Source organism: Bombina bombina, chromosome 1, assembly GCF_027579735.1.
Source record: "Bombina bombina isolate aBomBom1 chromosome 1, aBomBom1.pri, whole genome shotgun sequence".
Classification (NCBI taxonomy): Eukaryota; Metazoa; Chordata; class Amphibia; order Anura; family Bombinatoridae; genus Bombina; species Bombina bombina.
The window spans coordinates 1,529,287,359-1,529,314,240 of NC_069499.1; the positions used below are offsets into that span (position 1 = coordinate 1,529,287,359).

At 37.2% G+C, this 26,882-nt stretch overlaps 1 protein-coding gene across 2 annotated transcripts in view; it reads left to right on the forward strand.

The window, feature by feature from the left end:
• Window positions 1-24,737, forward strand: part of MBTD1 (mbt domain containing 1) — a 231,185-nt gene extending 206,448 nt beyond the window's left edge. For both annotated transcript variants that reach the window (XM_053708377.1, XM_053708384.1), the window contains exon 16: window positions 22,336-24,737. In XM_053708377.1, the coding sequence (XP_053564352.1) occupies window positions 22,336-22,454 (119 nt within the window). In that variant the 3' untranslated portion in view covers window positions 22,455-24,737. The remainder of the gene's footprint in view (window positions 1-22,335) is intronic.
• The last annotated feature ends 2,145 nt before the right edge of the window (window positions 24,738-26,882 follow it).

Here is a 26,882-nt window from a genome sequence, read left to right on the forward strand (position 1 = left end):
TTACATTTCTGCAGCGTTTGTGTTTAGCTGTAATTTTCCTCTTACTCATTTACTGTACCCACACATATTATATACCGTTTTTCTCGCCATTAAATGGACTTTCTAAAGATACCATTATTTTCATCATATCTTATAATTTACTATAAAAAATTTTATAAAATATGAGGACAAAATGGAAAAAAACACACTTTTTCTAACTTTGACCCCCAAAATCTGTTACACATCTACAACCACCAAAAAACACCCATGCTAAATAGTTTCTAAATTTTGTCCTGAGTTTAGAAATACCCAATGTTTACATGTGCTTTGCTTTTTTTGCAAGTTATAGGGCCATAAATACAAGTAGCACTTTGCTATTTCCAAACCACTTTTTTTCAAAATTAGCGCTAGTTACATTAGGACACTGATATCTTTCAGGAATCCCTGAATATCCCTTGACATGCATATATTGTTTTTCAGAAGACATCCCAAAGTATTGATCTAGGCCCATTTTGGTATATTTCATGCCACCATTTCACTACCAAATGCGATCAAATAAAAAAAATTGTTCACTTTTTCACAAATTGTTTCACAAACTTTAGGTTTCTCACTGAAATTATTTACAAATAACTTGTGCAATTATGGCATACATGGTTGTAAATGCTTCTCTGGGATCCCCTTTGTTCAGAAATTGCAGACATATATGGCTTTGGCATTGCTTTTTGGTATTTAGAAGGCCGCAAAATGCCACTGCGCACCACACATGTATTATGCCCAGCATTGAAGGGGTTAATTAGGAAGCTTGTAGGGAGCTTTTAGGGTTAATTTTAGCTTTAGTATAATGTAGTAGATAACCCAAAGTATTGATCTAGGCCCATTTTGGTATATTTCATGCCACCATTTCACTGCTAAATGCTAACAAATAAAAATAAAGCGTTAAATTTTTCACAATTTTAGGTTTCTCACTGAAATTATTTACAAACAGCTTGTGCAATTATGGCATAAATGGTTGTAAAAGCTTCTCTGGGATCCCCTTTGTTCAGAAATAGCAGACATATATGGCTTTGGCTTTGCTTTTTGGTAATTAGAAGGCAGCTAAATGCCGTTGCGCACCACACGTGTATAATGCCCAGCATTGAAGGGGTTAATTAGGGAGCTTGTAGGGAGCTTGCAGGGTTAATTTTAGCTTTAGTGTAGGTATCAACCTCCCACATGACACATCACACCCCTGATCCCTCCCAAACAGGTCTCTTCCCTCCCCCACCCCACAATTGTCCCCGCCATCTTAAGTACTGGCAGTAAGTCTGCCAGTACTAAAATAAGAGTTTTTTGGGGATTTAAAAAAAAAAAAATGATAATTCTGCTCTGTAGGATCCCCCCTTAGCCCCCAACCTCCCTGATCCCCCCCAAACAGCTCTCTAACCCCCCTCTCGGCCTTATTATGCGCCATATTGGGTACTGGCAGCTGTCTATAGTGAAAAAGGGTGTGTGTACAAGCGCTAAGGTAATCCCCAAGCTGTATCCAAACAGAGATCCTAACCAACCTCCAAAAAATATGCACAAGTAGTAAGAAGTGAATACAGCGCCAACAAGAGGCCAAGGGATAAATATACTCACAGAGAGATAAAAGAAGATTATTTAATGAACCATGTTAAACAGCATCACTAATAAAAGACTATATATAAAAAATGTAAAAAGCACATATAAATAAAATTACAAATACAGGAATATCTTACAGAAGCGGCTCAAAGGGCCAAAGCTGATAATTACAATAAAAACAGAGGTAATAACAGGTGATCAGTGTGAGTGGTACACTAGAATAAGAGTGTATACTAATAAAACAGAATTAGCCTAAGTACAACTGTAGCAAGTGCATCAAGCAAAAAACTAATAAACAATAATACAAACAATAGTGTTCAAAATTAGTGTTACAAAAATAGTGTTCCAAAAAATAAAAAAATGCACTGCAGTGCAAAAAAAGGGGGGTAGCAAAATAATTGTATAGATACAATCAAATAGTGAGTGAGTGCAAATGGATATAAAAATGCTAGCTACTTAATCCACTGAGGTTAAGATATAATTAAATAAAATACACAATATGCAATAACATAAAAAATAAAATACACAATATGCAATAACATAAAATATAAAATATAATCCAAAAAAGTGTTCAAAAAGTTGATCAACAAATGTTAGTGAAGAACAAAAATAAGTCAATCAAAAAAAATAAGTCAATCAAAAAAAAAAAAAAAAAAAAAATGGAAAAAATGGGTGATGAAAAGCAAGGTGAAAGTGAGGAAATTGATTCCTTCCAATGTTAGTTACTTTAACAGATCCAAATTCCTGAGTGTGGTTGCTGAAGTAGCTGATTGGATCCTAGCACCTGTCAGCTGCTTCAGCAACCACACTCAGGAATTTGGATCTGTTAAAGTAACTAACATTGGAAGGAATCAATTTCCTCACTTTCACCTTGCTTTTCATCACCCATTTTTTCCATTTTTTTTTTTTTTTTTGATTGACTTATTTTTGTTCTTCACTAACATTTGTTGATCAACTTTTTGAACACTTTTTTGGATTATATTTTATTTTTTATGTTATTGCATATTGTGTATTTTATTTTTTATGTTATTGCATATTGTGTATTTTATTTAATTATATCTTAACCTCAGTGGATTAAGTAGCTAGCATTTTTATATCCATTTGCACTCGCTCACTATTTGATTGTATCTATACAATTATTTTGCTACCCCCCTTTTTTTGCACTGCAGTACATTTTTTTATTTTTTGGAACACTATTTTTGTAACACTAATTTTGAACACTATTGTTTGTATTATTGTTTATTAGTTTTTTGCTTGATGCACTTGCTACAGTTGTACTTAGGCTAATTCTGTTTTATTAGTATACACTCTTATTCTAGTGTACCACTCACACTGATCACCTGTTATTACCTCTGTTTTTATTGTAATTATCAGCTTTGGCCCTTTGAGCCGCTTCTGTAAGATATTCCTGTATTTGTAATTTTATTTATATGTGCTTTTTACATTTTTTATATATAGTCTTTTATTACTGATGCTTTTTAACATGGTTCATTAAATAATCTTTTATCTCTCTGTGAGTATATTTATCCCTTGGCCTCTTGTTGGCGCTGTATTCACTTCTTACTACTGGCAGCTGTCTGCCAGTACCCAGTTTGAAATCAAATATGTTTTTTTTAACATTTTATTATTTTAAAAATTCTATTCTCTGTAGTGTAGCTGCCCCCCCTCAACCCCCAACCTCCCACCCTCCCAGATCGTTAAAATTTGTAATTTTCCCACCCTCTCTCCCACCGTGTACCACTTAACATTTGTTCCATAGTGTAGGGTTCCCACCCGCCCGCGCGCGCACCGGCTCCCGTGCACGCGCGCACACACGCTCGGGCGCATCCGCGCACTCGATCCCGCCCCCCTTCCCCACCGATGGCCGCCCACCCGCCTCCCTGGATCAGCTCCCACCCACCAACGAACATGGCCATTGATGGCCGATGCAGAGAGGGCCACAGGGTGGCTCTCTCTTCATCGGACGGCTAAAAAATGTTATAGCAGGATGCCTCAATATCGAGGCATCACTGCTATAACATGAAAGCAGTTGGAAGTGATCAGCATCGCTTCCACTGCTTTCAAAGACCAACGACGTACGGGGTACGTCCTTGGTCATTAACTGCATTTTTTTGCAGGACATACCCCATACGTCGTTGGTCATTAAGGGGTTAAAGGGACACTCAATCAAAATTAAACTTTCATTATTCAGATAGAGCATGCCATTTTAAACAACTTTCCAATTTACTTCCATTATCTAAATGTGCACAGTCTTTTTATATTTAAACTTTTTCAGTCACCAGCTCCTAATGAGCATGTGCAAGAATAAGTGTGTATGCATTTGTGAATGGCTGATGGCTGTCACATGGTACGTGTATGCATTTGTGAATGGCTGATGGCTGTCACATGGTACAGGGGGAGTGGAAAAAGACATAACTTAAAATTGTCAGAAAAAAAAATCTACTACTCATTTGAAGTTCAGACTAAGTGCTATTGTATTGTCGTGTTATCTTGAATTTGTTGATTATGCAAATCTACTGTGTTGACTGGTCCTTTAAGAAGACTTTCAGCAACTAAAAAGGGAGGGTAAGTGATACACACAGTAGCAAAAGCAAATAGTTAACATGACAGTAACAAAATATATACAGTGGATATAAAAAGTCTACACACCCCTGTTAAAATGTCAGGTTTCTGTGATGTAAAAAAATTAGACAAAGATAAATCATTTCAGAACTTTTTCTACCTTTAATGTGACCTATAAACTACACAACTCAATTGAAAAACAAACTGAAATCTTTAAGGTGGAGGGAAGTAAACAAAAAAACTAAAATAATGTGGTAACTGGGGATGTAGCTTTGTTCAGAATTCAAAACCATGTTAAATAAGAGTCATCACACACCTGCCATAATTTAAAGTGCCTCTGATTAACCCTGAATAAAGTTCAGCTGTTCTAGTAGGTCTTTCCTGACATTTTCTTAGTCACGTCCTACACAAAAGCCATGGTCCACAGAGAGCTTCCAACGCATCAGAGGGAAAGAATTTCCAAGGCATTAGATATACCATGGAACACAGTGAAGACAGTCATCATCAAGTGGAGAACATATGGCACAACAGTGACATTACCAAGAACTGGACGTCCCTCCAAAATTGATGAAAAGACGAGAAGAAAACTGGCTTGGGAGGCTACCAAGATGCTTACAGCAACATTAAAGGAGCTGCAGGAATATCTGGCAAGTACTGGCTGTGTAGTACATGTGACAACAATCGCCCGTATTCTTCATATGTTTGGGGTAGATGGCAAGACGGAAGCCTTTTCTTATGAAGAAAAACATCCAAGCCCAGCTAAATTGAGCAAAAACACATCTGAAGTCTCCCAAAAGCATGGTGTGCACACTTAAGCAACCATATTTTTTTATTTTTACTTCCCTTCACCTAAAATATTTCAGTTTGTTTTTCAATTGAGTTGCATAGTTTATATGTCACATTAAAGGTGGAAAAAGTTCTGAAATGATTTATCTTTGTCTCATTTTTTTACATCACAGAAACCTGCCATTTTAACAGGGGTGTGTAGACTTTTTATATCCACTGTATGTCAAGGATGCTTGACTACAGTTTATAGTACTATATTAAATGTATTTACATTATCATGACTAGACTACTCTAGGTTAGCCAGAGACTTACCTCAGTGGTTGTAAGGGTTAACAAAATCACCCTCAACTCTTACCTACCACCAGGCCTCTTGAAATGGGGGGGGGGGGTCCTTGTTTTACTCCAGACTATTGCCTTAAAACCTAAAAGCCCATTTTAATAATAATCTATGCAATCACACATTACTGTTAGAACTTTCTCTTCAACAACGTAGTTCAGATGTTAGACAAAGGCAAAACTTAATAATAGAATAACAAAAATTAGTCACAGTGCATTTACAGGAATAATAATGTTAAAAAACAAGAGATAAAAATAACAGTCCTACACACACACACCATCGGTATAGCTTTTACTACAGCAGAGAAAATTGGTAAAAGGAAATGGACTTCCATATAATTCTTTCCTTGGCACACAAGTGAATGACAAATTTTCTATAGCACAGTAAACATAAAATACATTGTCAGATGATCTCAAATTGCTAGCGTGGTCTTCTTGCATTGGAGTTATATACTGTAACCAACCTGTTTAGGGCAGGCAATAAACCAGTTCCCAACACATGGCTGAAATTATAAGACATAGTATAATTTTCTACCGGTATATCTAGTGATAATATTATTATCCCAATCACGTTTTTCAACCAAGTGGACTATTTTGAGATGGGGTATGAATTGTCTCATACATTTAGTCTCCCGGTAATAAAATTAATTAAAACTTGCGCTGAGATATCCATGTCTGAATTATTGTTAGGCAATTTGACATTTATGGAGCAGGAACAATTTGTCCAGACCAGAACCTTGAATATTTTGTTTAATAGCTCCTGAAAAAAGTGTGTAGTAAAATAGCTTAGGTTCATATACACTCATATCACTGATACCGAACAAAAAAGTGAACTGGGAGGAACATGTATAGAAATGGAAACATTGCCATGACATGATTACCACCATCCTTTTGAAGACTTTGGCATTCATGTTTGAGTTGATCCTACTGCCAAGAACCTCCCAGGATATGACCAAGGCAATGCCAAGAAGCACCCCATTGCTGAAAGCAAAACATAAAAAGGCATGACTACCTAGTGAAACCACAGTCATTCTGGGAAAGCATATTAATGGAACATGAAATACACAATTTTCTTTTATGATTTAGATATAGCCTATAGTTTTAAACAACTTTCATATTACTCCTATTATCAAAGTTTCTTCATTCTCTTGATATCCTTTGTTAAAGTAGCAGCAATGCACTACTGGAAGCTAGCTGAACATATTGGTAGCTGCCCATATATGCCAATGACAAGAGGCATATATGGGCAGCTACCAATCACCAGCTAGCTCTCAGTAATGCATTGCTGTTTCTGAACCTACCTAGGTATGCTTTTCAACAAATGATACCAAGAAAAGGAAGCACATTAGATAATATTAGTAAATTGGAAAGTTTTTTAAAATTGCATGCTTTGTTTGAATTATGAAAGTTTTAGTTTAGCTTTACTGTCCCTTTAAAGGGAATCATGAAAATAGAGGAATAACAAGGCGTTTTACAGTGGAATCTGCTATCCTGTGTCAGAAAACTAAGTATGGGTCATAGATCAATGGTCCTACAACTAGGTATGGGCCATAGATCAGTGGCCCTATAACTAGGCATGGATTACAGATCAATGGTCCTACAATTTGGTATGAGTCATGGATCAATGGTCCCACAACTAGGTATGGGTCATAGATCAGTGCCCCACAACTAGGTATGGGTCATAGGTCAATGGTACTACAACTAAGTATTGGTCATAGATCAGTGGGCCTACAACTAAGTATGGGTCGTAGATCAATGGTCCTACAACTAGGTATGTGTCTTAGATCAATGGTCCCACAACTAGGTATGTGTCTTAGATCAATGGTCCTACAACTAGGCATAGGTTATAGATCAATGGTCCTACAACTAGGTATGAGTCGTAGATCAATGGTCCTACAACTAGATATGTGTCTTAGATCAATGGTCCTACAACTAGGCATGGGTTAAAGATCAATGGCCCTACAACTAGGTATGAGTCGTAGATCAATGGTCCTACAACTAGATATGGGTCATAGATCAATGGTCCTACAACTAGATATGGGTCATAGATCAATGGTCCTACAACTAGGCATAGGTTATAGATCAATGGCCTTACAACAGGACTATGATCGAAAGCACACATCCAAAAGCACAAAATAATTGTTGAAAAGTACTAAATTGATTGTTTTAGACTAGCCAGCAATGAGTCACAATCTCAATCTGATTGTAATCTTTGGAAAACAGCTGCAATCTGTTATTGGAAAAGTAATCCTGCAAACATTCAAGAGCTAGAACAAATTGCTGTTAAATAGAAGGAGAAACTACCAGCAGACAGGAGCAAGAATCTTATAGATGGGAACAAGAAACATTTGGAGGTTGTTACTGTTGCCAAGGATTGTGCAACCAAATATTAGAGAAGGGTGCTTATAAAAGGACAGTAAAGTCAAAACTAAACTGTCATGATTCAGATAGAACAATGCAATTTTAAACAATTTTTACATGTACTTCTATTATCTAATTTGCTTCATTCTATTGGTATTTGCCATTGAAAAGCATAACTAGGTTGGCTGAGGACCAGCAATGCATTACTAGGAGCTAGCTGCAGATTGGTGGCTGCACATATAGGCCTCTTGTCGTTGGCTAATATGTGTTCATCTAGCTCACAGTTACACATTATTATTATCACATTACTGCACCATCAACAAAGGATATCAAATGAATGAAGCAAGTTTGATAATAGAAGTAAATTGGAAAGTTATTTAAAATGGTATGCTCTATCTGAATCATTAAAGAACAAAATTGGGGTTCATACCTTTTAATGCTGTCCAGGTCATAAATATGTATTCTTGCTACATATCCGTTTAAAAGACATCTTTACTGTTGAACACATTTGGACATCCCATTAATGTATTCTGATAATAGAAATAAGGTTTTGTGTCAAATTATTTCTGAATATAGTGTACATGATTAAACCCCAAAAAAATATTTCACGATTCAGATAGAGCATGCAATTTTCAGCAACTTTCTAATTTACTACTATTATCAATTTTTCTTCATTCTCTTGCTATCTTTATTTTAAAAGCAGCCAGCCCTTTTTAGGTTCAGCACCATGGATAGTGCTTGCTTATTGGAGGCTTACATTTGCCCACCAATAAGCAAGCATAACCCAGGTTCTCAACCAAAAATGAGATGGCTCCTATGCATCACGTTCCTGCTTTTTTAATAAAGATAGCAAGAGAACAAAGAAAAAATGATAATAGGAAAGTTGCTTAAAATTGCATGCTCTATCTGAATCATGAAAGAAAAAAAATTGGTTTTGTGTCCCATTAATCAAAAGTGAACCTGCAAATAATCATGAGACACACACAATTTCACAGCTTCATAAGAATATACAGATCTGTATTCTGCATGTTTATCTTCCAAGAGCCATGCAAACATATTTGCAGGAATTACCTAAACAAACATTAAAGGGACAGTCTACTCCAGAATTTTTATTGTTTACAAGATAGATAATCCCTTTATTACCCATTCCCCAGTTTTGTATAACCAACACTGTTAAATTAATATACTTTTTACCTCTGTAATTACCTTGTATCAAAGCCTCTGCAGACTGCCCCCTTATCTCAGTTCTTTTGACAAACTTGCATTTCAGCCAATCACTGCTAACTCATAAATAACTCCACGGGAGTGAGTTATCTATATGACACACGTGAACTAGCACTGTCTAGCAGTGAAAAATATCAAAATACACTGAGATAAGAGGCGGCTTCAACGGCTTAGATATCAGTTTGTGAGACTGCCCAGGTTTAGCTTTCACCAAAAAATACCAAGAGAACAAAGCAAATTTGATGATAAAATTAAATTGGAAAGTTGTTTAAAATTGTATGCCCTATCTTAATCATGAAAGCTTAATTTTGACTAGACTGTCCCTTTAACTCGTAATATTCTTGAGGAGATTGTCATGAACTATGTGTATTGTGATTTCATCACTGGGTCTGTTATTTTAATTGTATCATCTTGGTCATGCATGATTACCCTAAAAATCCTTTATGTAAGTGCAGGACATTTTTTTATGTATCTCAGAACTCCTTTGATCTTAGTAGAAAAGGGCAATACTGTGGCGTGGAACCTTAATAATTTTAAGACCATACTTATCATAGATAAATAATAGCACTAGGAGATTTAAGCTGGACTGTAACTTTCTCCAGCCATATATATATATATATATATATATATATATATATATACACACATGCATAGTATATATTAGTAATTAAGGACAATATTTCAAAAGATCAACATATATTATTATCAGGTATTTGTAGAGCGCCAACAGATTCCACAGCACATACTTTCGTAGTCAAGGGACATACCTCTTGAAAAAATCCTTTTTCATTGTGTTTATCTTATCTTATTTGCTGTGGCTGATCACGGAAAGATATAAATGAGCTCCTAAACTGACCAACCAGTCATATAAATACATTTTAAGTTTTATTTATCACAGCCTGGCTCCCCGCAATTATTAATCGTATCTTATGAGCTGTAAACAACATGAAGCACTGTATTTTCTAATGTTCATGCTCTGAAAGCTTAAAGGGAGAGTAAAGTTAAAATTTTAAATATACATAAGGATTAGCTCATACTGTTACTCTGGCTGATAGTAATTATGTAACAATGTGCTGATAGTCACTAATAATTATGTATCAAAATTAAAATTGAAAAGAGCAGTTAAAGTGAAGGTAAACTATCACGAATGAGTGCCCGGTTTTTAAAAATATTACTAAAAACAGGGGCACTTTCATTCATGAAAGTTTACATTTCACCGTTTTTGTTAAAATACTTACCTTTTCTTCTTGCAAGCTGGAGCAGCTCGTTTCTTCTTACGTTAGCAATGACGAATTCGGCTTCCTCCAATCACGGCGTTGCCTCAGGCAATGATTCCCCCGGTGGGGAAAGCCTTGATTGGAGGATGCCATATTCGTCATTGCTGACGTAAGAAGAGACGAGCGGTAGAAAGGGGAATCGCTTCTCCGGCTTCAAGAAGAAAAGGTAAATATTTTAACAAAACGGGTGAAATGTAAACTTTTATGAATGAAAGTGCCCCTGTTTTTAATAGTATTTTTAAAAACCGGACACTCATTCTTGAAAGTTAACATTCACTTTAACAAATCCTTAAAGGGACACTGAACCCAATTTTTTTCCTTTGTAATTCAGAAAGAGCATGCAATTTTAAGCAACTTTCTAATTTACTCCTATTATCAATTTTTCTTCGTTCTCTTGCTATCATTATTTGAAAAAGAAGGCATCTAAGCTTTTTTTTGGTTTCAGTACTCTGGACAGCACTTTTGTATTGGTGGATGAATTTATCCACCAATCAGCAAGGACAGCCCAGGTTGTTCACCAAAAATGGGCCGGCATCTAAACTTACATTCTTGCATTTCAAATAAAGATACCAAGAGAATGAAGAAAATTTGATAATAGGAGTAAATTAGAAAGTTGCTTAAAATTTCATGCTCAATCTGAATCACGAAAGAAAATTTTTGGGTACAGTGTCCCTTTAACTACTAAAGAGTGACCAAGACCGCACTAGAGTACAGAAAAAAGGTTTTAATGTCTGCTAAGCATACTTAAATACACCACAATGATAAAATACATAAACACATACACATGAGTATGTGAACAAATGTCCTTGCAAAAGACTCAAACTTTAATCCTTCATCCATTTCTCTGTGTACTTCACTCCCAATACCTGCCCACAAGCTCAATGAGGATTAAATCTTGCGAGCGTGCTTTTGCACTTATCTGTTCCTATTTCCTAGGCAGTTGTGGGTGCCACTGAAGAGTCTTTTGCAAGGACATTTGTTCACATACTCTTGTATATGTTTTTTATGTATTTTATCAGTGTGGTGTATTTAAGTATGCTTAGCAGACAGATGCATTAAAACCTATTTTTCTGTACTCTAGTGCGGTCTTGGTCACTCTTTAGTAGTTAAGGATTTGTTAACTGCTCTTTTCTTTTTAATTTTGATACAAAGTTAAAATGTAACTTAAATGGATAGAGCATGATGATAGATGGATAGAGATGATTTTAAGCATCTTTCCAGTTTACTTCTATTATCAATTTTGCTTAGTTCCCTTGGTATCCTTTGTTAAACAATAACCCTAAGTGAGCTCAGGAGTGTGCACGTGTTCTTAGCCATCTGGCAGCATTATTTGCAACAATGTTTATAGCAATGTTATACATCGTTACAAACACTACAGCCATAGAATGCAAACAACATTCTGCGACAGCAGAGTTTGCAGCTATGTACAAGATTTCTATAAACATTGTTGCAAATAATGCAGCCAGATGGCTAAGGACACGTGCATACTCCTGAGCTCATTTAGGATTAACTTTATTGCCCCTTTAAAAAACAAAAAGAAATGCTGAAGCAGGGGCCAGGCAGAGAGTGCTTAAACTTTATTGCATGTATTTTGTTTTTTCTAAAGGCAGGAGTAACTTAAAGGCACTGTACTGGGAGAGATGCATTTAACTTTTTTCATAACTTCCATGTTCCATTCATTTCAAAATCTATGACATGAAACCCCAAATTTTTCTTTCATGATTTAAATAGAGCATACAAGTTTCAAGTTTACTTTTGTTTTCTTGGTATCCTTTGTAGAAAAGCATACCTAGGTAGGCTCAGGGGCAGCAATGCACTACTGGGAGCTTGTTGCAGATTGGTGACTGCTCACTGGAGCACAGCAGCAGTTTTAAAGGACCACTAAACACAGTAGAATTGCATAATTAAAGTGATATTTTCTTTAATGATTCAGATAGAGCATGCAATTTTAAGCAACTTTCTAATTTACTCTAACCTGGGTTACACTTGCTTATCGGTGGCTAAATGTAGCCACCAATAAGCAAGCGCTATCCATGGTGCTGAACCTAAAATGGGCCGGGTCTTAAGCTTTATATTGCTGCTTTTTAAATAAAGATAGCAATAGATTGAAGATGTTGATAATAGGAATAAAATTAGAAAGTTGCTTAAAATAGCATGCTCTATCTCAGCGAGAAGATGTTGGTGGTCTGTGACAACATCAAGCAGGTATTAATCTCCTCTGATGGTGTCACCCCGTCACACAGCAACTCCCTTCAGTGCCTGGCTGGACATCAGTCAAAACCGACGGAGGAGGAGTTAAATTACAATCTCCCTACGCACGTTGTAGTATTGCGCAACTTGCGTAGCTAGATTGTATTTTTAACTCCTCCCGCCGGGCAGTGCTCAGAGGAAGATGCTTCCATTCTAAAGCCAGCAAAGGTTGGTATAGTCTTTAAAAAAAATTCTCTCATATTTAATTTATTTTCTTCCCTATACCTGTCTCTTTGTAGTAGTTTTCCTAATTCCATCAGACGGACTTACATCACTGTTTGTCTTCCTCCCCTCCATCTTCTTTTTTTTATTATTAAATATTAATAATTTTTTATTTTCTAATCATTTTCCCGCGCACAAAGCCATTCCACGTGAATTCCAGTAATTGCCATCCAGTTGATCAGCCATATCCCACCAGTATTATAGTAATTGCCGGTAACATCAGTCGTGGTTAGCTCACATCCATATTGAGAGCTTTCTGATATAAACTTAATTTATTAATCCAATGTCTGTCAGTGGCGGATCCAGAGCCTGGTCTCGGGAGGGGCACTTCCAGATTTTTTTTGTGGCGGCGGACAGAAAATAATGAGTGCTTATAGAACAGACTATTTTATTTAACCTATCGTACAGCTCTAACCTTATTTAAAAACAGTCACATTTGTCTTTTCAAATTATGGATTTAAAAAATTAGAAACAGGTGACATTTAACCACATATAACTTCAAATCAAATATCACCTGAATTCACACTGAGATCCACCTAGCCAGTTCTCACAGTGAGTTTTATAATTCAGAAATCAGCTCTGTTGGAGTCTCTGCTCCATTATTCTATTGCTTAGCTTCTCCAATATTAGCCCCTAGTTTTTATACATTTCCCTGGCTACCTTCTCCTATGGGCCCACTTGTTCAGGGCTGGGTGTGCAGGGGAGGTGGCAGTCTCTGCAGGGCTGGTGGTGCAGGTGGAGGTGGTAGGCTGTGCAGGGTAATGTACCAGTCTATGCAGGGCTGGGTGTGCAGCTGGCAGTCTGTGCAGGGCTGGGTGAGCAGGGGTAGCTGTCAGTTTATGCAGGGCTGGGTGAGCAGGGGCATGTGCATCTGACATCACAGAATGCTGTGGTATGAGAGGCGACTTCCAAGCCTTTGAAATATTAAAATATATATTTTTTGAGCTTGGGACCGAGGTGGAATTACTGTAGGCACTATAACAACTGCAGTTGCAATAGTGAGTACAGTGTTAATTTAATATACCTGTTATCCATCTTTTTATAGCATATACACAAAACAAATAATATCTTAATTTGTTTCCAACCTGTAAATTATTAAAATAATCTTCAAATTGCAAGGTGATGTAGCAGTCTATGCAGGGCTGGGTGTACAGGGGGAGGTGGCAGTCTATGCATTGGGTAGCTGGTAGTCTGCAGGGGAAGGTGGCAGTCTATGCAGGGCTAGGTGAACAGCAAAGGTGGCAGTCTGTGCATAGGTGGCTGGCAGTCTGCAGGAGAGGTGAAAGTCTATGCAGCATGGTTGGGTGACCAGGAGATAGATCACTATAAGGGTGTCATTAAGCTTTCCCCTGCTGTGACCACTGCCCCATGGCCAGCTCAATCAATATATATATAAAGAGAAAGAGAGATATTGTGGCTAATGTTTGGAGGTATAAAGTGAATAGTGGTGGGGTCTTTTTTTTATTTGGTTTATAGTCACAGACCCTGACCATGCAGGCATTTTAATAATAATTTTTATGTCCCAAAATTACACTACCTGGTCGCTGGTCCAGGAATCCAGGCTAGGGTTCAGGGGCTAGTCGTGGCTAGTAGCGCTGTGGCTTGGCTGTGGCTGTGCTCAGGACACACAGTCACAGTACTGTCTCCGGTCTCCGCGGCTCCTCTGACTCCGCATGCAGCTCCCCTTCCCCCACTAATATATACCGCGCTGAGTCTGAGCACCGGCGTGTAACGTCACCGGCGCTCAGCAGTGCCGCGATAGCTCACAGCCCCCACGTTACCCTGGCGGCGGCGCGGCGCCGGCGGAATAGGGAATAGGGAAGCCCTATCTCACTATATTCTTGGGGGGGGGGGCAATTGCCCCGTTGCCCCCCCCCTGGATCCGCCAATGATGTCTGTCCATGATCCCTGGGGTTCCGAAAGGTTAGCAACCCCTCTGAATCATGAGGGTTTAGTATCCCTTTAATAAATGAATAATGTAAATACAATGCAAAATAACGAAGTTTGAATTTTAAATAAGTAGTATACAGGTAGGCCTCAATTTACGCCAGGGTTAGGTTCCTGAAGGAATGGTTGTAAAAAGAAACCGGTGTAAATTGAATCCCAGTAAATAATGTAAGTCAATGGGAAGTGAGTAAGTTAGGTTCAAGGTCCCTCTCATAACTTACATAAATAACATAATACATTATAATTAAAGCTTTAAAATTAATACTATGGATGCTAAACAGTATAAAATAAACACACAACAAAAGCATGTGTCATCAAACTAAGTTTAAGTTAATAAAAATTAACAAGTGAACATTGTTTTTCATTGCTGCAAAATGAAATTTTTCCATAGTTTTTTTTTATTAAATATGAACACAAAAAAAAACCCCACTTTTTATTGCCTTTAGCTTCAATGTAACAGTCCAACATTACAAAACATTTTAACATACTACAGCCCTTTTTTTATTTCACTGTCACTTTAAGAAAACTGATTTATTTATTTATAAAATATTTTACCAGGAAGGATACATTGAGATTTCTCTCGTTTTCAAGTATGTCCTGGGTCCACAAAACATTGCATTGATACAATAGGGTACAATAAAATACAAAAACAATATTAATACATAATATATGCAAAAATTTAACATTTAGCATAGAACAGGTAGGAAATATATAATCAACCATGACAGGTGAATTCTGTTTTGAGATATGTAGAGAGGGATCTCTTAAAGGATATTAGGCTTGGGGAAGGTTTGAAAGTGTGCGGGAGGTCATTCCATAATTGTGGTGCTCTGTAGGAAAAGGAGGATTGAGCTGCTTTCTTTTTGTATTGAGGCAAGCTAAATAATGTGCTGGTATTGGATCAGAGGTTATAGGAGGTGGGAATAGACGGGGAGAGCATTCTGCTCAGGTAGGGTGGGAGCTTCAAAGAAAGGCTCTTAAACACAAGGCAGGAAAGATGGAGGGTGCGTCTGGATTCCAGCGACAGCCACTTTAGTTCTTTTAGCATGTCACAATGGTGGGTCCTCTAGTTACATTGTAGCACAAAGCGGCAGAACAAGTTATACAATGTATTAAGTTTATTAAGGTGAGTTTGCGGTGCAGGTGCATATACTACGTCCCCGTAATCCATGATAGGCATCAGCATTTGCTGTACAGGTAGCCCTCAGTTTACGCCAGGGTTAGGTTCCAGGAGGAATGGTTGTAAATCGAAACCGTTGTAAATTAAAACCCTGTTTATGATGTAAGTCAATGGGAAGTGAGGGAGTTAGGTTCCAGGCCCCTCTCAAAATTGTCATAAGTAACACCTAATACATTATTTTTAAAGCTTTGAAATGAAGACTTTAAATGCTAAACAGCATTATAAACCTAATAATATCGACTGTATCATCATCAAACTAAGTTTAATGAACAAAAACATTTGCTAAACATCACCTAATAAAATAATTACACAACAGATTGCATCATCATCAAACTAATTTTAATGAACAAAAAAACGTTTTTTACTTGCATTTTTCTGCAAACAGTTCTCTGCATTGTTAGCATGTTAGATAATATTGGGTCTGCACCTATTCTATGCATTTCAATCTGCAATGATTAATAGGCAGTTAGGCACCTTCACCTCAAGCAGCTGGACAGGAAGATAATAGGGAAGTGGCTGCAAGATCTTGCTCGATAGGTCTTGTCTGATCTGTGTACACAGATCAATTAAAGGCTGTTAAGTTGCATAACTTTTCTGCAAAACAAGAGGACAGCTCCACCTACTGGCTATTTTAATTAGTGCATCGCTTTCCAAAGCTTTTCAATAGCAGTCACATGACTGAAAAAAAGGTTGTTATTCTGAAACGGTGCAAGTTGAACCGGCATAAACCGAGGGCCACCTGTACAATCTTTTCCTTTACTGTAGGGCTGAGGCAGGATTTGTTTCTGTACAGGGCACCTAGTTTTTAATAAAGTTGAGATGCAAGTTTTTCTATGTGGAGGCCAAAAGATAGATTGGGGTCTAACAACATACCCAAGTATTTGAAAGAGTGAACTGCGGTCAGTGTGCAATTGGATTTTGTTTTGATGCGTAGATGGGGATTTTGTCATTTGTGTAATTTAGGTCCTGTTCCAAAGATCATTTTGACAGTTTTTTCAGTGTTTAGGAAGAGTTTGTTTTTTGAGATCCACTTTTCTACCTCTGTGAACTGGTTTTGGAGCACTGCTTCAAACTGAGGCAGATTGGAAGTGTTTGCATAGATTACTGTGTCATCTGTGTACATGTGTACAGTTGAGGATTTGCAGACATTAGGCAGATCATTTATAAATAATGTGAATAGTAGGGGGCCGAGAATGGAACCTTGGGGAACACCACATGTGACTTGGAGAGGGGGGGAGTCACTGTCAGAAATGGAGACATATTTTGTGATCGATCCTATACATATGATCGAAACCAGGTTAACGGACAATCAGCAATACCAGAGTTTTTTAGTTTGAGCAGTAGTATGTTGTGGTCTACAGTGTCAAAGGCCTTTGCAAAATCAAGGAAAATAGCTCCAGTTAGGTCTCCTTGTTCCATGTCAGTTTGGATGTTGTTTCAAACTTTTAGGAGGGCAGTTGTAGTGGAGTGATTTGGGCGAAAACCTGATTGATCAGGGGTCAGATAGTTAGATTGTTGGTAATACTCACATATTTGCTTATGGACGCATTTTTCCAAGATTTTTTACAATACTGGGAGCAATGATATAGGGCGATAGTTAGAAACCAAGGTTAACTCCCCACTTTTATGGATAGACATTACTCTTGCAGTTTTCTAAAGTTTGGGTATATATCCAGATACCAAGGATTCGTGAATTAGGGTTGTGACAGGTTTAGCAATTGCCGGCGCACTGAGCTTCAACAGCATTGCTGAGATTTGATCAGGTCTAGACTGGTTTTTCATTTTTAGATTATTAAGGTGTTTCTTAATGACATTGATGGGTACAGGTCTAAAATTGAACTTCTCTATATTGGGTCTTTGCTGATTTAGTGGGGCCTGGTCCACATTTGTAGTTTCAGGATGCGTGTCATTTATTAGTCAATCAGGGTGGTGGAGCATCCGACAAAATAACTATTAAAGGCATTTGCTACTTCTAAGGGGAGTTGCAGGGTTTGGTTGCAGTTGGAGGGTTGGGAGTGGATTGGTGGATTTTGTAAGTTATTTTCTTTCTAGGGTTTGATATGTTATTGTTCAGATTTTCACAGAAATATTAGGCCTTGGCCAATTTTGTTTCTTTATTACATATATTTCGCCATTGTCTATATACACAGTGATCGTTCATAGAGCCTGTATGCTTGAACTTTGACCACAATGAATCCCGAAACTGGTACATTTGAATGAGGTCAACTACGATCCAATTCAAGTGTGCTCCTTTTACTCTCACCTTACGCAGTGGGGCATGTAAATTCCTAACTTGTAGGAGTCCAGACTGAAAAAATTCAACTGGAGAGTCTAGATCTGGGATTAGGTTTAATCTGTGCCAGGTGAGGTTCTTGATGTCAGTAAATCTGTGCAGGAATAGGTTAGAATCTCTCTGTCTCCACCTCCTGTAGGCTCCCCGCTTGATGTTGTTACTCCGAACTTTCTCAGTCTTTGTGCGGCTAATGTAATACCAATGGATGTCCAGACAAGCCTTTCTTACGTCTACGCGTTTCGTCCTGCTCTTTCGGACTTTGTCAAGACTCTGAAGGTGGCTGACATTTCCCGGCGTGATCCTATATACTCGTTGGCCACTCCTCCAGCGTGATGAGTGCTGACGCGACCTTTGTTTACATACACACCTCCTTTGAACACATGCATCGGACATGCAGGGAAGCTGATTTAACCAACGAACTCCCATATATAATTTATGACAGTCCTGTATGGCTGTACTGACTTTGAGAAATATTTAAGCCATATCCTGAGTTGTTTTCACAGACCTGTTTCTATCAAGGCATAACTATTTTTATCTTCTTGTAAGTGCAATTATTTGTATACTCACAATAAATTGTGTTAGATTCACCTTGAGTCGTGGATTCGCTCTGTGTTCTATCATTCCAGTATATACTATTGATGTGTGATATATAGCTATTTGTAGGAAGAGATGGTATGGATAAAAAAAATGTAAATCTACTACAAAAAGAAGGCTCTAAAATGAATAATTAATAAAGGGATATATAAGCTTATAAGGAACTGTAAGATTCTGTTTTATTGTTTGGCAGGATCTCACTTCACCATCCATGAAATTAGTGAAGCAGGAAACCAGCAGTTTCAAAAGTGATAGTATGGAAGTGAGAATATGTCAATCAAACAATGTCAATCAATCAATGAGATATCCGACCACACCCTATTTAGCCATGGGGCATTCTGGAGCCTGTTGTTCTTTGTTAGAGGGCCTGGGAAGGATTCAGCCGCACTTGGCTAAATTTAAGTGTGGTTGCTAAAGGAAGTGGTGAGGGGCACTTAGGGGATCAAAACAAGGGCGTCAGAGGTGAATATAAAGGCGGCAATGAGGCCCAGGTGGCCAGATTTGTCAGTATAGGGAGTTTTTTTCCCCCAGTAGCTGTCACGTGACGCTATTCTGAAATGAAGCAAATGGAACCGGCGTAAACCGGGGGCCACCTGTATTTAATTCTAACAAATTTTAGTTAGTTCTATTTTCCCTCCCACTGCATCATGTGACGGCCATCAGCCAATCCCAAAATGCATATACGTAAATTTTGCGAATCTTGCACATGCTCAGTAGTAGCTGGTGCCTCAGAAACTGTATGTATAAAATGATTGTGCACACTTAGGTAATGGGAGTGAATAGGAAAGTTGTTTAAAATTGTGTGCTCTGAATCATAAAAGTTTAATTTTGACTTGGCTGTCCCTTTAACAACGCTAGGCATTGTACAGATACTGCTGCCATATAATGCTAAAAAGTATACTTGAAAAACTGCTGCTATATCGTTCCCCAGACACATGCACGCTTTCCTCCCATGTATTCTCATTAACAAAGAATACTAATAGAACAAGGTAAATTTGATAATAGAAGTAAACAGAAAACCTTCTTAAAGGGACATTAAACACTAAATAAGTTCTAGAAAGAATGATGCATTGAAAGAAAAGATTAGTCTGGGAATAACAAGTAAATGTATTTTTTAAAGTTTAATTAGCTGTTTAAATAGTGACAAAATGAGTGTAAAGTTTTAGTGTCTATAAAACAGTAGGAGCTGCCATGTTGTAACTTAAGTTACCTTCTCTGCTGTGACCAATTAGGGACAGTTATAAATAGGTCACTAGAGTGTGCAGCCAATAGCTGTGTGGGATATAACAGTGTTCTGCAAGTCCATTTCTAACAGGAACTGAAAAGCTCACAATTTCAGTATGGAATTACAGGGAAGGGGGACAAAATAAATCATGAAAGCGAATTGCAGAGTTTTTTACATATACGATTTATCATTTTAAATTACCATCTCAAAGTGTTTAATGTCCCTTTAAAATTGTTTATCCTATCTAAATCATAAAAAAATGAAGTTTCATGTCCCTTTAACCCACTAACAAGCTACAATACAGAGTTGAGATAACTTCTATCTCTATTAACATGTACACTGATTAACCCCTTCGCTACCACAACTTTGCTATCACTCTGTTTAAACAAAAAGTGAGCCTTTGTTTTTTTTATTTACCTATGAAAGATATATATATATATTTTTTTTTTTTTGTGGCATAGAGGTCTTACAATGGATAACTAGTTATTTACAGAATTTAGAAATTATTGTAAGATTACGCAATAAAGTAAAATAAATATATATATAAAGAGATTATTGCATTTCACAAAAATCTGTAGCTTTCTAACTGTAGAAAAAAAATCATAGTCATTGGCATCCTCTGATTCAGACCAAATGTTTATATATTTTGTTATAGTTTTTGATCATTTTAAGGTCCTTTTCTGCAGCTATGTCTAAAATGATGCAGTGGTTTAGCAGATCTACCCAAATTCTCAAAATTGATCGCCAAAACTATATATATTTTTAAAGAACACAACCCAAGGTATTAATTTACGCCCATTTTTATATATTTGATGCCAATATTTGGCTGCCAAATAAGATCATATAAAAAAAATGTTTCACATACTTTGGGTTTCTCACTGAAATTACTTACACACAACTACTGCAGTCATTATTTATTATTATTATTCTTTATTTATAAAGCGCCAACAGATTCCGCAGCGCTGCCCATGGGTACAAGGATAACAGTACAGTGGAGAAACAATACGATAAGACACAAAATTTTACAGACAAATACAGGGGGAGTTGAGGGCCCTGTTCCCGTGGGAACTTACAATCTAGATGGGTAGGAGGATTGGAAACAGGAGGTGGGGACTGCAGAGGTGAGAATGATATTAGTGAGGAGATAGAGGGCAACTGTTAGTTAGTTGGTTAGTTTGTTAATAAGTCGGGTGATAAGCTTCCCTGAACAGAAAGGTCTTTAGGGAACGTTTAAAGGAGGAGAGGTTAGGGGCAAGTCTGACATCTCGAGGAAGTGCGTTCCAGAGGGTTGGTGCCGCACGAGAGAAGTCCTGTAGTCTAGAATGAGAGGAGGTGATGGTAGAGGATGCAAGAAGCAGGTCGTTGTTGGATCTTAGGGGACGGGCAGGAGTATATTTGTTGATGAGTGAGGACAGGTAGGGTGGGGCAGCATTGGTGAGGGCTTTGTAGGTCAGGGTGAGAATTTTGAATTTAACTCTGTTGTGAATGGGGAGCCAGTGAAGGGACTCACAGAGAGGCGCAGCAGAAACAGAGCGTTAAGAGAGGTGGATTAGTCTGGCGGATGCATTTAGGACGGATTGGAGGGGAGAGAGGCGGGAGAGAGGGAGGCCAGTTAGTAAGTTGTTACAGTAGTCAAGTCTGGAAATTACCAGGGAGTGGATGAGCTGTTTGGTAGTCAGTCATAAGACAAATGGTTGTAAAATGTTCTCTGGGGTTCCCGTTGTTCAGAAATAGCAGAAATATATGGCTTTGCCATTGGTTTTTGGTAATTAAAAGACCACTAATTGCAGCTGCTCACCACACTTCTAAAATTCCCGTCAATGAAAGGATTAATCAGCTGTTAAGGGTAATATTTGCTGTAGCGTAAGGATTACCATCCCACCTAACACCTCCTATCCCCTGATCCCTCCTAAACAGCTCTGCCCTGCCACCACCACTAGTCACTACCATCTTAGGTACTGGCAGCCAATCTGCCAGTATACAGTGCAGGGCTTTTTATTTTCTGTTCACCCTCCTACCTCCCTGATCCCCCACACCCAAACAGCTATTTAACCATTTCCTCCCACCATCTTTGTTACTGGAAGCTAGTCTGACAGTAGCAACTTAGTGCATTTTTTTTATTATTTATATATTTTTTTCTGTAGTGTATTGATCACCCTCCCCCCCCAGTGATCTTTTTTTCTGCAGTGTAGGGTCCCACCTCCCTCTATAACTGCTATTTTTGCCATAGTGTAGGGACCCATCCATCCCTCCCACACTGGGCTGCCCACCCACCTTCCCTCTCCCACCAATGCCAACGGATGATCATTACGGACAGTGACATTGTCACAGACAGTAAAGATCTTTATTTATTAAAATTAAAAAAAAAATATGTCAAAAGCTATAACTTTTTTTTTCATTTTTTTATTTATTCTGTTTATAGATTTTATTGTTCAGTACTTTTTTTTATTTCAAAACGTACAATATGTATTATTATTTTTATGACTTTTTTTTTTTTTAGTGACAACATTGCAGTTGAAAGAGGAGATGCTAGATGGGGATGAATATTCATTTCTCCAAGGAGCGTCTGATCAGGAAAGTAATGGATCTGGAAACTATTACATCAAACAAGAGCCATGATGCAAAGATAATTATTAAATAACAATATAAAAAAAACTAATAATGTTTTTACGCAAAAGTGCTTGAAAATGAAAAAAAAAAACTACAAATGGAGTTATGTACAGGGACACAGCTAAATGTAAAAGAAAATATTTTGGTGAGAAAAAAAAAAAATGATTTTTTTCAATTTATTAAATAATGTTAAGAATTTTGTGTTGTATTTGAAGTTTTTGAAAAAAGAAATGTAATATTTTCAGATTTTACAATAATTGTGCATTGTGAACAAGAAAACAAAAATTAGATTTTGGTAAATGTAGCAGGACTAGATATATTTGTTTTGGTAAGAAGATTTTACAAACATATATAAACTTGGTACAAAATGATAATTGGGATTCTTTTGGGACTCTCTTTTTTTAAGTTTAATTAGTATGCTTTAAAAGTTATTCCATTTTAATATAATGCATACAGAGCATATTTAATACTATTACATTTACATATGTGTTTTCTTTAGAGATTATTATGTGCATTGATATTTTTTAGAGCCAGCAGCATTATATCTGATTTATGTAAATTATTACTTTTGTGCTATGAGTGAAATTAATATAGGCCCTGCTTTATGTTAATTTACATCTTTTTCTCAGGCTTCTTATATTATCAGTAACTTGTCTACGTAAAATTTGCATTTTAATTCATCTCATTCATTAATGGTATCACCTGCCTAACTTGTATTTTACTCTTATAGTCTAAAAATTCTGCTTTTTAATATGTTATAAATTTGCTAACCTCCGATTGAATTAAAGAGATATTGTACTGTAATAGTTTCCCCATAATTTGTTCCCAACAACTTGCTATAGCAGCTGCATAATATTAAACATATATGGAAATTGATACTTTATGTTTATTCTCACAATTTAAATAGCTATTTTGCTTATGGAACCTACCACCCATAATAAAAATGGCACTGCGGCTAGCAGACACCAAAATGCTGGCCACATTTATCATTGCACAAGCCATCACTTGTGTTACGCCACGTGAGCAGGGACTGTCAATCACCCAGTTGAAGAAGTCCAGGGGGATTGACTTTACTGAAGCCCTATGAATAAAGAATGAGATAACATGAGTATGAGTAGGTTTGCTCTTCCTGCAGTCACAGCTCATTTGAATGAACATGTTCTTGGGAAATCAGCTATTTAAAAATTAAACCTTAAGGAGAAATATGAAACACATTAGGGGGAGACAAATTTCACAGTACAGTGTCCCTTTAAGCAATACAAGGCTTTCATCTCAGTAATATTGGACTCTGTACAATTCTAAATATCTTTGAGTGTAAAGATGTTTCTTAGTATGCTAATTTCTATGGCTTCAAAGCGAAGCAAGTTCTTTGAATATGGTTTGGTCAAGGCCTATATTTTAACATTCAAATAGTATAACGTTCCCTTTGACATGTGTTATGGTAAATCAGTTTTATAGAATGAATGTTAACATTTGAATATTCTAATGTAACATTTAATTATTATACCTGAAAACTGATTTAATTAAAATTACATTGAAGTATATGACAATTAATATTCATATGTTCAAATTTGAGTATTTGAATGTTACATTTAATAAAGGCAAAGTTAACATTCTTTTATGTTTCGCCTAAACATAAAATTATAACAAATGTGGCCAACGTTCACTATTTGTAACCCTTTCCCGCCGTTAGGACGTTCCATGCTGTTCTAACTTCACTGGGCTTTTGCGCCGCTAGGCTGTCCTGAAGCCATAGCAGCCTGGTAAATGGGATTGCGGGCTGGAGAGCATGCCTAGTGTCATAGTCACCCCCCCCCCCCCCCACTGACCCGATCCCATCAAAGAAATTATCATGAACAATTGCATGATTTCAATTTGAATGTGGTGAAACATTTGTCTATCCCTAGTTGTGGGTCACCTATAGAAAGTCTAAAAATATTTTCTGTATGTTCAGAAGAGTCTTAATCCTACCTAGGATTGTCTAAATATCCAAATGCTAATTTTATCTTAAACTGTTAACCTCAAATTTGTTCTTATTCAATTCTACCATCACTGTATTTCTTATCAGTAACAGTAATTTCCATTCATTTGAAAACTATGCTGAAAATCTCTAAGCATAGCAGTCAGGTGACTGGGTTCAGTGATTAAACTACCAAAAATCACTGCATTTTAATACATTTAATTATTAGGTTTGTTTCTTTTATTCCAAAAATGTCACAAATAAATATTTAGGTTAGGTGCTTCATAATATCTTGATAATAAACCATGATACTGCCAGAAAGTAATTCATAACATGTTCATTTTTTGTTTGTTTTTGTTCTTCTCTTTTTCCTGTTACTATACCCATTTAAGTAAGTTACTGACTAGTTATAGCAGTCACTTATGCAAAGATCTCAAATATACAAGCCCCGTCTTCTGTATTAGGCAATATTAGGGATGTGCAAATGTTTGAATTTTGACATTTACATTGAAGTAGGACTGTTCCCCTAGACATGTTTCTATAGAACAAGTGTTATAGGGGTATTTCAGCCAAAGCTTAAATGCGCATTAAATATGAGCATTTTTGCAATATACTCATATTAGTAAAAATGCTTATAATAAAATATATCACTATTTTATTAAAAACTGTTACTGGGTAAATGCACATGAAGCATATTTAGATATGTTCCATGCCTCCACACTTTAAAGTGTTTGTGCAAAGAAGGCAGTGCTTGGTGATGGTTCAGTTTACACGGTACAAGCCACTGCCAGCTCTCTAGACAGACACACTGATTAAAATGCTGGTGCATAGAGCCTATTAAGATATGCTTTGTGTGCACATGCACAGTAAAACCACTAATTAAAAACAGTAATATTTTTTTAATAGAAACATCTTTGCTATTAGAAGTATATGGCAAAAATGCTTCCATTTAAAATTAGAATGCATTTCAGTTTTAGCTAGACTGTCCCTTTAGCATTTGAATACTAAATATTAACATACACACACAGTATCAAGGTAACCTTCACTTATTGAATGCTAACATTTAAAGGGGCAGTAAACATAAAAATAATGTTACATAATTCTGCACATAGTCTAGAATTATGTAACATTATCTTAGCGACAGATTGAAAAACTAAAAGATTTTATCTCCCAAAGTTACACTTACCTCGTTTCTTCTCCAGGTTCTTCTAATCAGGTCTTCTTTTCAAAAATGGTTTGCGGGCATGCTATCTAATCACAGCCCGGTCACGCTTTTGAGCTTAATGTAGCAACACTCCCATTGACCTGATTAGAAGAGCCTGGAGAAGAAACAGAATATGCGCAGAATTATGTTACATTATTTTTTACGTTTACTATCCCTTTAAATATCGCTTCCCATAGACTTGTTTTAAAATGTTAATACAGTGAGGGAAAAAATTATTTGATCCCCTGCTGATTTTGTACATTTGCCCACTGACAAAGAAATGATTAGTCTATAATTTTAATGGTAGGTTTATTTGAACAGTGAGAGACAGAATAACAACAAAAATCCAGAAAATGTATTTCAAAAAAGTTATTAATTTATTTGCATTGAAGTGAGTGAAATAAGTATTTGATTCCCTATCAATTAGCAAGATTTCTGGCTCCCAGGTGTCTTTTATACAGGTAACGAGCTAAGATTAGGAGTACTCTTTTAAAGGGAGTGCTCCTAATCCCAGCTTGTTACCTGTATAAAAGGCACCTGTCCACAGAAGCAATCAATCAATCAGATTCCAAACTCTCCACCATGGCCAAGACCAAAGAGCTGTCCAAGGATGTCAGGGACAAGATTGTAGACCTACACAAGGCTGGAATGGGCTACAAGCCATCGCCAAGCAGCTTGGTGAGAAGGTGACAACAGTTGATGCGATTATTCGCAAATGGAAGAAACACAAAATAACTGTCATTCTCCCTCGGTCTGGGGCTCCATGCAAGATCTCACCTTGTGGAGTTTCAATGATCATGAGAACAATGAGGAATCAGCCCAGAACTACACGGGAGAATCTTGTAAATGATCTCAAGGCAGCTGGGACCATAGTCACCAAGAAAATAATTGGTAACACACTACGCCGTGGACTGAAATACTGCAGCACCCGTAAGGTCTCCTGCTCAAGAACGCACATGTACAGGTCGTCTGAAGTTTGCCAATGAACATCTGAATGATTCAGAGGAGAACTGGGTGAAAGTGTTGTGGTTAGATGAGACCAAAATCGAGCTCTTTGGCATCAACTCAACTCACCGTGTTTGGAGGAAGAGGAATGCTGCCTAAGACCCCAAGAACACCATCCCCACTGTCAAACATGGAGGTTGAAACATTATGCTTTGGGGTGTTTTTCTGCTAAGGAGACAGGACAACTTCACCGCATCAAAGGGATGATGGATGGGGCCATGTACGGTCAAATCTTGGGTGAGAACCTCCTTCTCTCAGCCAGGGCATT